Raw genomic sequence first — 14580 nt, forward strand, 5'->3', positions numbered from 1 at the left:
AAGTTGGTTTCCTTCAAAGTTACTTATATGTTCCTAATGTACAGTAGTATCTGAGGCTAGAAACGGGAATGTTATGAGTTTGATTGAGGAGCGAAATGTAACAGTGTACAGAGCACGCACACACACACACACATACACATACAGCACGCCCAACAGCAACATCACAACAACACTCAAATGACAACAATGGGATTCATATTGTATACCCCTCCCAAACATAGCCACCAGTTACATACTCATTAACTGCATTTGATCATGTTCTTCATAAATGTTACATGTTAAATGTTACTTCTAATGATGGTGAGTGGAGGAGTCAAGCGCAGAGAGCAGTTAATTCAGTACAATACACCGGACTAAAACCTGTCTGGAAAAATACTGATCACACTCATACATAGATAACAGGAAACAAGCCCGCACAAATACCCAGCGGGCCTAGTGCCCTTAAATAGCCTACAAACAAAAACTAACTCAAAACAGATGTACCCAATTAAACCCAATAAACAGAAACAAACGGAAAGGGAATCGATGGTAGCTAATAGGCCGGCGACGACGACTGCCGAGTGCCGCCCGAACAGGAAGAGGCACCGCCTTCGGCGAGATTCGTGACAATAAACTCACTTGTACTGATAACCTCCGGCTAGTATTAGTTGTATCCAGGCTTCTGTAGTAACCAAGCCCTGTCCATGTAGAACAGCAAGTCCCACATTCCTCCATGACAAGTCAAAATACATCACGTCCCAAACAAGACGTACAACTAGGCCAAATATACGCAAGCACACACGTGCTATAGCACACACACGCAATACCCAGCAGAGTATAACTTGCATGGGCCACTCAAATGAGCGAAAGAGAAGGGAGCTACATGTTTGTTTCCAGCATCAACCTGCTAAGGTGGCTTCCTCTTCTTTCCCCTCTCCATACCCCCAACTCCTCCCAATAAATTAACCAGCAGATGTATTTTTAATACAAGTTGCACTAGAACTTGACGGACTCTTTAAAAATTGAGCGCCACGGCAGAGCAGCTGCACTAAGCTGCGGCTGTGGCGACAGCAGCAGCAGGAGGAGAGCACATCACTGTGGAAGAGAGAGAGGGAGGGTGAGAGAGAGTGAGAGAAAGAATAGAGAGAGATAACCAGGGTTGCATGAGCACATTGGAGTGAGGAGTTCCTGGGTCCTGTGGCAGAAGAGATGAAAAGGGGAAAGTATATTTTGGGGGGATGGAGTCACTCCACTTTGTTCCAGGAATAGCCTGAGGTGCAGAAACTTTGAGGACTGGAGTGGTGCACCCCTGGTTTAAAAGTATATCACAACGATAATGATGACAACCAAACCATAGTAGTATTGTTGATAAGCTTAGGTTTATCTACCCATTTGTGTGGAATGCAACAAAAATAATGTTCAGTAAAAAAAACATGGTGAGGTGAGGTCTCCCAGTGCATAACGTGGTTACTACGTAACATTGTTACAATATAACGTTGTTACCATGTTGTCACTATGTTACATTGTTCCTACGTTACGTTGTTACTACATCACGTTATAATAAAGTTGAGTTATTACTAAGTTGCATTATTCCTAGGTTACGTTTTTACTAAGTTACGTTATTACTAAGTTATGTAAATACTACACTGCCACAGAGACATTGCTACAACTCTAGCCTGAGAGGAAAAGCCCAATCTCTAAAGCTTACTTTAGCCAACAACACCGAACCTCACCCTTGTCAACAAACTTTTAATAGTCCCTCCTGTGTGGTTTACTTCTCTGGCTTTGTTTTCCATTTTTCTTTTATAATTTTCCAAATGTGTTCTCTAGACAGCTGTGTTTTGCTGTTGGCAGCCATTGAAGGTATTTGAAGTGAGTGAATTTGAAATCCCTGTAGCTCCATAAAAACGCCATGCAACGTTGGCTGTAAGCTCCCCGTCTGTTAAAACTCTGTGTGGCGCTCCAGGTTGGACTGTACGACACACTTTAAAGCATTACTCACACACACCAGCTGTGTTGTCATCCAGGATGTCTGTGGCTTGTTTTTTTGTGTCATTTTAAAATATCGCTGTGATATATGAATTCAGAGGGACTGTGGACAATGGACAGGCATGCAGACGGTCAGAGACACACAAATGCACACGCACACACAAAGTCACAAACAAACACACGTCTAAATTGGAGACTTACGGTAGAGTAGAGAAGCAAGGCTCCAAACAAGATGGCTTCCAGGAGGATAAGACCAGATGCTCGGATCCTCTACAAAAAAAAGAGCGAGAGAGAGAGAGACTCAACAGTAGAGAACAATAGAGGGCACTCGGCCATGCAATCTCCATAGACAAACATTGGCAGTAGAATGTTTGCCACCTTTCCAACAAGTCAGTTCGTCAAATTGCTGCCTTGCTAAAGCTGCCCCGGTCAACTATAAGTGCTGTTATTGTGAATTGGAAACGTCTAGGAACAACAACTGCTCAACCAGGAAGTGGTAGGCCACACAAGCTCAGAGAACGGGTCCACTGAAGCACGTAGACATTCTAGACGATTCTGTACTTGCAACAGAGTTGCCACAAACAGAGACAATGCACAAAGCGAGGTCCATACAGAAGTGGTTTGTCGAGATCGGTGTGGAAGAACTTTACTGGCCTGCACAGAGCCTTGAGCTCAACCCCATCTAACACCTTTGGGATGAATTGGAACGGACAAGTTTGAGCCATGCCTAATCGCCCAACCTATCTAATTCTTGTGTGGCTCAATGGAAGAAAGTCCCCGTAGCAATGTTCCAACATCTAGAGGAAAGCTTTCCCAGAAGAGTGGAGGCTGTTAAAGCAGCAGGGGGGGGACTAGCTCCATACTAATGCCCATTATTTTTCGAATGAGATGTTTGAAGAGCAGGTGTCCACATACATTTGGCCATGTAGTGTAACATCCATTTTTATTTATTTTATTTTAACATTATTTTACCAGGTAAGTTGACTGAGAACACGTTCTCATTTACAGCAACGACCTGGGGAATAGTTACAGGGGAGAGGAGGGGGATGAATGAGCCAAATGTAAGTCATAGAGTTACTAGGATGATCTACACAATCATATTACATGAGAGAAATTGTCATCCATTCACTCATTCTGAATCTACTCGGCTGAAAATAAATAAAGAAATTGACTCAATGGCACAACACAATGGATATACATTATCAAGATAGTCCCTTTGTTGAACTGCTCTGCTTACCAATCATGTTAGTGAAAATGAGCGAGGGCCACTGGACAACTCTGGGCTTAATTTAATTACTCATTATATCCTAGAAGGCAATGTATTTTATGTATATATGTAAATTCACACACCTCAAGGGACATCTCATCTGAACTGCATTTCTGAAAGATTCTTATATGGAACAACCCAAGCTTCGAATCGTGGCATATAGCTGGATATACAAAACAAATGGCCTGGCATGTGTAGACTCTCGAAGAGACAACCATATTGGAATATCATATACAGGTTTGTTTAACCCTGTCCTATAGTGTGTCAATAACCATCATTGCTGTGGAATACGTACTGCAAAAGGTGCCCTTAGGATGAGACATTAAATAGAGTTCTTGACTCTGTGGTCGCTAAAAATCCCATGACACTTAATGCTTGATTATGGCTGTTAACCCCAGAGTTCTGGCTATACTCACCCTGGGCCCTCCCCAGTTTCAAATTGGCCCAATCACTCATCACCTCTCCACAGTGGAAATGGATTCCGTGTGATGTACATTCTGGCACAAAATGGCTACCATGCATCACCTGGGTGGATGTTACTACAAATTGGTGTTGGATGGAATAATGAGTTACTCCAGATCAAGGTAAAGTGCTTTGAGACCAGATGAAAAGCACTATGTCAATGGAATCCATTACCACAACAGAAGACCGTCAAATGTTCCCAAGAACTCTAAGGCTGTCACAATGACTACCACCCTGTAGCACTCACATCTGTAATCATGAAGGGCTTTGAAAGGCTGGTCATGGCACACAACTTCATCATCCCAGACACCCTAGACACAATCCAATTTGACCGCCCCAACAGATCTACAGATGATGCAATCTCAACTGTACTCCACATTGCCCTCTCCTACCTGGAAGAGAGGAATACCTATGTAAGAATGCTGTTCATCAACTACAGCTCAGCGTTCAACACCATAGTGCCCTCCATGCTCGTCACCAAGCTTAGGACCCTGGGACTGAACACCTCCTTCTGTAACTGGATCCTGGACTTAATGACGGGCTGACCCCAGGTGGTGAGAGTAGGTAACAAAACTAGTTTGAAGATGGCGCCGGAAGGGATGGCTGCCATTTTATGGGCTCTACACCAACTGTGCTATTTTTTTGTTTTTTTTCACATTGTTGTACAATTTGTACAACTTATGTTGTACATAATGATGCTTCTACAGTCTCTTATGACCAAAAACAGCTTCTGGACATCAGAACATCGATTACTCCCCTTAAACTGGACGACGAAGAATTTTTCTTTAATGAGTCGGACGAGAGGGATTTACTCCAGACACCCGAACAGGGCCTCATCCCTGTCATTCGCAGGAGAAAGTGACAGAGGTATCGCGGAAGGAGATCAGGGTGCCTTGTGAGCACCCGGTGAGACGAGTGGCTATTCTGCCTTTGCAATCAGTACTATTGGCCAACATACAATCACTGGATAATAAAGTGGACAAAGGACATATATCCGACCAACGGGATATTAAAAACTGTAATATCTTATGTTTCACCGAGTCGTGGCTGAACGACGACATGAATAACATACCTCTGGTGGGTTATACACTGTATCGGCAGGATAAAACTGCAGCCTCTGGTAAGACAAGGTGTGGCAGTCCATGTATATTTGTTAAACAACAGCAGGTGCACGATATCTAAGGAAGTCTCGAGGTTTGGCTCACCTGAAATAGAGTATCTCATGATAAGCTGTAGACCACACTATCTACCTAGAGAGTTTTCATCTATATTCTTCGTAGCTATCTATCACCACAAACCGATGCTGGCACTAAGACCGCACTCAATGAGCTGTATATGGCCATAAGCAAACAGGAAAAATCTCAATCAGAGGCGGCGCTCCTAGTTTCCGGGGACTTTAATGCAGGGAAACTTGAATCCATTTAACCCAATTTCTACCAGCATGTTAAATGTGCAGCAAGAGGGGAACAAAATCTAGACCACCTTTACTCCACACACAGAGACGCACACAAAGCTCTCCCTCACCCACCATTTGGTAAATTTGACCATAATTCTATCCTCCTGATTCCTGCTGACAAGCAAAAATTAAAGCAGGAAGCACCACTGACTCGGTCATTAAAAAAGTGGTCAGACGAAACAGATGCTAAGCTACAAGACTGTTTTTCTAGCACAGACTGGAATATGTTCCGGGATTCTTCCGATGGCATTGAGGAGTACACCACATCAGTCACTGGCTTCATCAATAAGTGCATCGATGACGTCGTCCCCACAGTGACACTGTACGTACATACCCCAACCAGAAGCCATGGATTACAGGTAACATCCGCACTGAGCTAAGGGTAGAGTTGCCACTTTCAAGGAGCAGGACTCTGACCCGGAAGCTTATAAGATATCCCGCTAGGCCCTCCGAAGAACCATCAAACAGGCAAAGCGTCAATACAGGACTAAGATCGAATCGTACTACACCGGCTCCAATGCTCGTCTAATGTGGCAGGGCTTGCAAACAATTACAGACTACAAAGGGAAGTAAAGCCGAGAGCTTCCCAGTGACATGAGCTAAATGACTTCTATACTTGCGTCGAGGCAAGTGCCACTGAAACATGAATGAGAGCATCACCTGTTCTGGAAGACTGTGGGATCACACTCTCCGCAGCCGATGTGAGTAAGACCTTTAAGCAGGTTAACATTCACAAGCCCGCAGGGCCAGATGGATTACCAGGATGTGTACTCCGAGCATGCGCTGACCAACTGGCAAGTGTCTTCACTGACATTTTCAACCTCTCCCTGTCTGAGTCTGTAAACCAACATGTTTCAAGCAGACCACCATAGTCCCTGTGCCCAAGAACACTAAGGTAACCTGACTAAATGACTACTGACTAATGAAACATGGACCCGTAGCACTTACGTCTGTAGCCATGAAGTGCTTTGAAAGGCTGGTCATGGCTCACATCAACACCATTATCCTAGACAGCCTAGACCCACTCCAATGTGCATACCGCCCCAACAAATCCACAGATGACGCAATCTCTATTGCACTCCACACTGCCCTTTCACACCTGGACAAAAGGAACATGTATGTGAGAATGCTATTCATTGACTACAGCTCAGCGTTCAACAACATAGGCCCTGGGACTAAACACCTCCCTCTGCAACTGGATCCTGGACTTCCTGACGGGCAGCTCCCAGGTGGTAATGGTAAGTAACAACACATATGCCACGCTGATCCTCAACATGGGGGCCCCTCAGAGGTGCATGCTCAGTGCTGTCCTGTACTCCCTGTTCACTCATGACTGCACGGTCAGGCATGACTCCAACACCATCATTAAGTTTGCAGATGACAACAGTGGTAGGCTTGATCACCGACAACGACTAGACAGCCTATAGGGAGGAGGTCAGAGACCTGGCTGTGTGGTGCCAGGACAACAACCTCTCCCTCAATATGATCAATACAAACGAGATGATTGTGGATAACAGCAAAAGGAGGACCAAGCACGCCCCCATTCTCATCGACGGGGCTGTAGTGGAGCAGGTTGAGAGCTTCAAGTTCCTTGGAGTCCACATCACCAACAAACTAACATGGTCCAAGCACACCAAGACAGTAGTGAAGACGGCACGACAAAACCTATTCCCTCTCAGGAGACTGAAAAGATATGGCATGGGTCCTCAGATCCTCAAAAGGTTCTACAGCTGCACCCTCGAGAGCACCCTGACGGGTTGCATCACTGCCTGGTATGGCCACTGCTCGGCCTCCGACCACAAGGGATTACAGAGGGTAGTGTGTACACCCCAGTACATCACTGGGGCCAAGCTTCCTGCCATCCAGGACCTCTATACCAGGCCGTGTCAGAGGAAGTGTCACGCCCTGGTCGAAGTATTTTGTGTTTATCTTTATGTATTGGGTCAGGCCAGGGTGTGGCATGGGGTTTTTGTATTGTGGTGTGTTTTGTCTTGGGGTTTTGGTGTTGGTATTGGGATTGTAGCTTAGTGGGGTATCTAGCAAAGTCTATGGCTGTCTGGAGTGGTTCTCAATCAGAGGCAGGTGTTTATCGTTGTCTCTGATTGGGAACCATATTTAGGCAGCCATATTCTTTGAGTTTGTCGTGGGTGATTGTCCTTAGTGTCTTTGTTCCTGTCTCTGTGTTTGCACCAGATAGGACTGTTTAGGTTTTCACTTTTCTTGTTTTGTATAGTCTGTTCATGTATAGTCGTCTTTATTAAAAACATGAATAACCACCACGCTGCATTTTGGTCTGCCTCTCTTTCACCAGAAGAAAACCCTTACAGGAAGGCCCTAAAAATTGTCAAACACTTCAGCCACCCTAGTCATAGCATGTTCTCTCTGCCACCGCACGGCAAGCGGTACCGGATCGCCAAGTCTAGGTCCAAGAGGCTTCTAAACAGCTTCTACCCCCAAGCCATAAGACTCCTGAACATCTAATTAAATGGCTACCCAGACTATTTGCATTGCCCCCCCTCACTTTATGCTTCTGCTACTCTCTGTTATTATCTATGCATAGCCCACTTAATAACTCTACCTACATGTACATATTACCTAAATTACCTTAACTAACTGGTGCCGCCACACATTGGCTCTGTACCGGTACACTCTGTATATAGCCTCGCTATTGTTATTTTATTGCTGCTCTTCAATTATTTGTTACTTTTATTTAGGTATTTTTCTTAAAACTGCATTATTTGTTCAGGGCTTGTAAGTAAGCATTTCACTGCAAGGTGAACAACACTTGTTGTATTCGGAGTATGTGACAAATAAAATTTGATTTGATTTGACATCCGCCACACTGACCCTCAACACAGGGGCCCCCCAGGGGTGTGTGCTTAGCCCCCTCCTGTACTCCCTGTTTACCAACGACTGTGTGGCCACGCACGACTCCAACTCCATCATCAAGTTTGCTGACGACACGACTGTGGTAGTCATTTGGTAGTAAAACAAACGGTAAATTAGGAGTTCTGGCACAACACTTGAGTTGCTTCCTAATTCCCTACATAGTGCACTACTTTTGACCACAGCCATATGGGCCTTGGTCAAAAGTAGTACACTATATATGGAAAAGGGTGCCATTTGGGTAACAACCTCCAAGCAGCTGTGTTCATCAATGCAGGTCTTGGAGGGTAGGAATCAGTAGATATTTTGGTCTCTCTTTCTTACCATTCAAAAATGGCAATCCAGTAACAGTTTACTGAAGTCCAACAGGATTTCGTGTGATGAACATTCTGGCACAAAATGGCTACCATGCATTCTCCAGGTGGATGCTACTACAAATTGTATGTATCCTTTAACTTAAAATGTCTTGAAATCATCTCATAATGATCTTAACTAATTCAATAAAAGCCATTTTCAGTATGTTGTAGCATAGAAATACATTATAAGGGCTCAAACATGCTTATAACAAATAATAAAACATTTAAATAAAATTATACCAGAAATCACAAGTGTATGAAATAGAAACACCAACCTATACCAGTAATACCTTTAGTGAAAAACATAATACCAGTCTTAATACATAATACCAGTTTTCTGGATGGAGTTCCCCTGCTTGACCCCTAACCCATGCTTCCTCCCACTGAGCCCTTACCTTGTTCCTGCGGAAGTGGTAGACCAGCACCATGGCCACTAAGTCCAGCAGCATGCAAAGGCCCTGGAAGGAGGCTACAGAAAGCCGGAGGGCCCCGTCTTCCTGAGCCAGGCAGGGTGTGTCGCCCCGGCAGTAGGGGCAGCCCTCACGGCACGGCAGGCACTTACTGGACACCTCTGAGGGGTCCTCGCTGTGAGCGTGACCATTGCTCTCTTTCCCTGGAAAGGGCAGATAGACAGAACTTCGAGGAGATACAGTAGAGGATGATGTGTTGTGGAAGCATTGTGGAGGCAATAAAATGGTGTATTTGAGTTACGTAAAAAAAGTGTGTTCTCAATGTCGTTCTTTCTGTGTATAATTTGTACTGACCCCAGCAAGAGTAGCTGTTTGGAATCGAAATAAACAATGAGTACACTGCCAATGAGTACAAAAGTACTACAGATGGAAAACAGCTGGCAATAACAAGCCTACAATCTGATCTACAGTGAAACATTCAAGTCAAAACATTTAGAACAACAGTGTGTGTGTGTGTGTGTGTGTGTGTGTGTGTGTGTGTGTGTGTGTGTGTGTGTGTGTGTGTGTGTGTGTGTGTGTGTGTGTGTGTGTGTGTGTGTGTGTGTGTGTGTGTGTGTGTGTGTGTGTGTGTGTGTAGTGCTGAAAAGATAGCCTTAGCAAAAGGAAGTCAACTTCAGTGGAAAACTAATCAAAGAGTGGGTTTTGTAATCATGCTCTCTCTTCAAGACCATTTATAACCTTCTGTTGGTGTTTCAATGGGTAAGAGCATCACTGAGTCATAACTGCTGTGGCCCTCTATAGGTTATCTGGTTATGGTTATATCACTAAAGAGAACAGGGGCAGTGGGTTGTGTATCTTCTCACAATTTGTTGTTCTGATTCATGTGTGAAGAAAGACCAGGGTTGTGTTGAGTGGGGGACACTGAAGAAAAACATGTTGGGTAACACCTTACTTAAAGCCTACCCTGCAGATACAATTAGTTATAACTTGTTATAAGCATGTATGTAAATTCTTATAATAAAGCTGAAAATACTGTATGCATGTCAAGTCTTACAATGCATTATAACGGCATAATAATGCATTAAATTAAGTGTTACAAAAAACTGTGTTCTTATTGGAAGTTCATGTAATACCGCACCGTTTCATCCTACTGACCACAACCCAGGCCACCAAACCATAACAAGCTAAAAACGGTCTGTTCCCTGTCTTAGACAACACCCAATCATGTGGAGTGGACAACCCACAAAACACCCAGTCACAGTAAAACAGTGCTTCGATTTAGTGAAGTAAAGTGCTGCAGCGTATTTGCAAACGAACAAACAAATACACACACACACACACACACACACACACACACACACACACACACACACACACACACACACACACACACACACACACACACACACACACACACACACACACACACACACACACACACACACACACACACACACACACACACACACACACACACACACACACACACACACACACACACACACAATAGGCATACTGTCTGTTAAGAACACAGTTACCAAGCGCAGGCTGAGATGACAATGTAGTCCCCAACTAAAGATATGCACACTTTGGATCGACAATAAAAAACTAAACGAGACAAAGAACTGATAGAGAATTCAGCTCAAATAATCCCTCACTAAAAAGAGCCTAATTGCTAACAGAGACAACAATAGAGCCTCATCAGTCATACTGTTATCATCTTTAAAGCTCGCTATAAAACAGGTTTGGAAAAACCTGCAATCTGACTGGGTGAAATAGGGTTCCAAGCCATTGACAATGCCCTGTTTTCCAAACTGTTTGAAGTAGACTAATGACTCACTGAATGAGTGCCAGTTTTCAAAATATCAATACGCCAAACTCCGAGCCCTGTCCAAAACAAAAAACATGGGGGACAATGTATGTTGCCTCATATCCATAACCAGTAGTAATCACAAATCAGGTTATATTAAAATTAAGACTAATCTAACATTTCCGTACCCAACAACATTGTCGCCGAGGTGGACTTGCTAGCTAGCTACAGGATTTGAGTAATCTCAACTGTTTTCTAATAAAACAGCTCAGTTAGCCTATGTGAAGTGCTAGTTCGAGATGACTATAGCTAGCTTTCTAGCTAGACGCAGCTACACTCGTGAGCTGATGGCTGATGACTAGTTCATTTTCAGAAAAATTTGTTCATCATAGATACTTTATCCACTAACCACCAAATTTATGAGGAAAAACAAGCGGTAAAACTTAGGAGTACTTGAACGTAGGAGCAGTTGATTGCACATGTCATGACTGCATCACATTTTGTAAATGAGGACCTAGTATGCATTTCCCTCATCATAAGATCCTGCATAAACAAATTAATGCTAGCTAGCCTAGTTTCCTCATTGGTCCTGCATTTAGAATGTATCTAATTTTGGTTTGTTAGGATGTTGTTGGTTTAGTTTTTTGGAACTTCACAGCAATAGGCTCCTGCCTGGCAGTTGATCCAGCATGCTTGCTAGCTAAGTGAGCCAACTAATCATGATTGTATGATCAGCCCAAAGAAGCACTACACAAATTGCAGACAATTTGCCCTGCTACTGTGGCTAGCTAGCCATGTGGCCAGTTGAAGTCGGACGTTTACATACGCCTTAGCAAAATACATGTAAACTCAGTTTTTCACAATTCCTGACATTTAAATAGAGTAATAATTCCATCGTAGGTCAGTTAGGATCGCCACTTTATTTTAAGAATGTGAAATGTCAGAATAATAGTAAAGCTTTTATTTCTTTCATCACATCCCCAGTGGGTCAGAAGTTTACGTACACTCAATTAGTATTTGGTAGCATTGCCTTTAAATTGTTTAACTTGGATCAAACATTTCGGGTAGCCTTCCACAAGCTTCCCACAATAAGTTGGGTGAATTGTGGCCCATTCCTCCTGACAGAGCTGGTGTAACTGATTCAGGTTTGTAGATCTCCTTACTCACACATGCTTTTTCAGTTCTGCCCACAAATTTTCCATAGGATTGATGTCAGGGCTTTGTGAAGGCCACTCCAATACTTTGGCTTTGTTGTCCTTAAGCCATTTTGCCACAATACCTATGTGAGAATGCTGTTCATCGACTACAGCTCAGCATTTAACACCATAGTACCCTCCAAACTCGTCATCAAGCTCGAGACCCTGGGTCTCGACCCCGCCCTGTGCAACTTCCTGACAGGCCGCCCCCAGGTGGTGAGGGTAGGTAACAACATCTCCACCCCGCTGATCCTCAACACTGAGGCCCCACATGGGTGCGTTCTGAGCCCTCTCCTAAAAAGCCTGTTCACCCACGACTACGTGGCCATGCACGCCTCCAACTCAATCATCAAGTTTGCAGACAACACTACAGTGGTAGGCTTGATTACCAACAACGACGAGCCTACAGGGAGGAGATGAGGGCCCTTGGAGTGTTGGTGTCAGGAAAATAACCTGACACTCAACGTCAAAAAAACAAAGGAGATGATTGTGGACTTCAGGAAACAGCAGAGGGAGCACCCCCCTATCAACATCGACGGAACAGTAGTGGAGAGGGTAGTACTGAATTGGTCCACCCACACAGACAGCGTCGTGAAGAAGCAGCACTCACAAACTTCTACAGATGCACAATCGAGAGCATCCTGTCGGCTGTATCACCGCCTGGTACGGCAACTGCTCCGCCCACAACCATAAGGCTCTCCAGAGGGTAGTGAGGTCTGCACATCACCGGGGGCAAACTACCTGTCCCCCAGGACACCTACACCACCCGATGTAACAGGAAGGCCATAAAGATCATCAAGGAAAACAACCACCCGAGCCACTGCCTTTTCACCCCGCTATCATCCAGAAGGCGAGGTCAATACAGGTGCATAAAAGCAGGGACCGAGAGACTGAAAAACAGCTTCTATCTCAAGGCCATCAGACTGTTAAACAGCCACCACTAACATTGAGTGGCTGCTGCCAACACACTGACTCAACTCAGCCACTTTAATGGAAATTGATGGAAAAATATATCACTAGCCATTTTAAACAATGCTACTTAATATAATGTTTACATACCCTACATTACTCATCTCATATGTATATACTGTACTCTATATCATCTACTGCATCTTTATGTAATACATGTATCTCTAGCCACTTTAAACTATGCCACTTTGTTTACATACCCTACATTACTCATCTCATATGTACAGTGGGGCAAAAAAGTATTTAATCAGCCACCAATTTTGCAAGTACTCCCACTTAAAAATATGAGAGAGGCCTGTAATTTTCATCATAGGTACACTTCAACTATGACAGGCAAAATGAGAAAAGAAATCCAGAAAATCACATTGTAGGATTTTTTATGAATTTATTTGCAGATTATGGTGGAAAATAAGTGTTTAGTCACCTACAAACAAGCAAGATTTCTGGCTCTCACAGACCTGTAACTTCTTCTTTAAGAGGCTCCTCTGTCCTCCACTCGTTACCTGTATTAATGGCACCTGTTTGAACTTGTTATCAGTATGAAAGACACCTGTCCACAACCTCAAACAGTCACACTCCAAACTCCACTATGGCCAAGACCAAAGAGCTGTCAAAGGACACCAGAAACAAAATTTTAGACCTGCACCAGGCTGGGAAGACTGAATCTGCAATAGTTAAGCAGCTTGGTTTGAAGAAATCAACTGTGGGAGCAATTATTAGGAAATGGAAGATAAACAAGACCACTGATAATCTCCCTCGATCTGGGGCTCCACGCAAGATCTCACCCCGTGGGGTCAAAATGATCACAAGAATGGTGAGCAAAAATCCCAGAACCACACGGGGGGACCTAGTGAATGACCTGCAGAGAGCTGGGACCAAAGTAACAAAGCCTACCATCAGTAACATACTACGCCGCCAGGGACTCAAATCCTGCAGTGCCAGACGTGTCCCCCTGCTTAAGCCAGTACATGTCCAGGCCCGTCTGAAGTTTGCTAGAGAGCATTTGGATGATCCAGAAGAAGATTGGGAGAATGTCATATGGTGAGATGAAACCAAAATAGAACTTTTTGGTAAAAACTCAACTCGTCGTTGGACCCTCACCACCTGGGGGAGACTGAAAAGATTTGGCATGTGTCCCCAGATCCTCAAAAGGTTATCCAGCTGCACCATCGAGAGCATCCTGACCTGTTGTATCACCGCCTGGTATGGCACCTGCTCGGTATAGTAAGGCTCTACAAAGGGCAGTGAGTACGGCCCAGTACATCCCTGGGGCCAAGCTTCCTACCACCCAGGATCTATATAATAAGCGGTGTCAGAGGAAAGCTAAAAATGTTCAGACACTCCAGTAACACAAGTTATACATAGACTGTATTCTCTGCTACCGCACGGCAAGCGGTACCGGAGCGCCAAGTCTAGGACCCAAAGGCTTATACCCCCAAGCCATAAGAGCGCTGAACAATGAATCAAATGGACACCGGACTATTTACATTGACCACCCCATTTGTTTTGTACACTGCTGCTACTCGCTGTTTATTATCTATGCATAGCCACTTCACCCCTACCTACATGTACATATTACCTTGATTAACCTGTACCCCGCACATTGACTCAGTACCGTTACCCCCTGTACATAGCTTTGTTATTGTTATTTTAATGTGTTATTTAAAAAAAATGTCAACTTTAGTTTATTTGGTCAATATTGTCTTAACTCTTGGTTAACTTCTTGGATATAGGGGGCGCTCTTTTAATTTATGGATAAAAAAACGTTCCCATTTTAAACAAGATATTTTGTCATGAAAA

At 44.0% G+C, this 14580-nt stretch overlaps 1 protein-coding gene across 1 annotated transcript in view; it reads right to left on the bottom strand.

The window, feature by feature from the left end:
- Positions 1-14580, bottom strand: part of LOC124009624 (probable G-protein coupled receptor 158) — a 100519-nt gene that overhangs the window by 25937 nt on the left and 60002 nt on the right. The window contains exons 4-5 of the mRNA XM_046321615.1: positions 8791-9008; positions 2170-2238 (exon numbers count right to left, since the gene is read on the bottom strand). Of these exons, the coding sequence (XP_046177571.1) occupies positions 2170-2238; positions 8791-9008 (287 nt within the window). The remainder of the gene's footprint in view (positions 1-2169; positions 2239-8790; positions 9009-14580) is intronic.

Source organism: Oncorhynchus gorbuscha, linkage group LG22 (assembly GCF_021184085.1).
Source record: "Oncorhynchus gorbuscha isolate QuinsamMale2020 ecotype Even-year linkage group LG22, OgorEven_v1.0, whole genome shotgun sequence".
Taxonomy (NCBI): domain Eukaryota; kingdom Metazoa; phylum Chordata; class Actinopteri; order Salmoniformes; family Salmonidae; genus Oncorhynchus; species Oncorhynchus gorbuscha.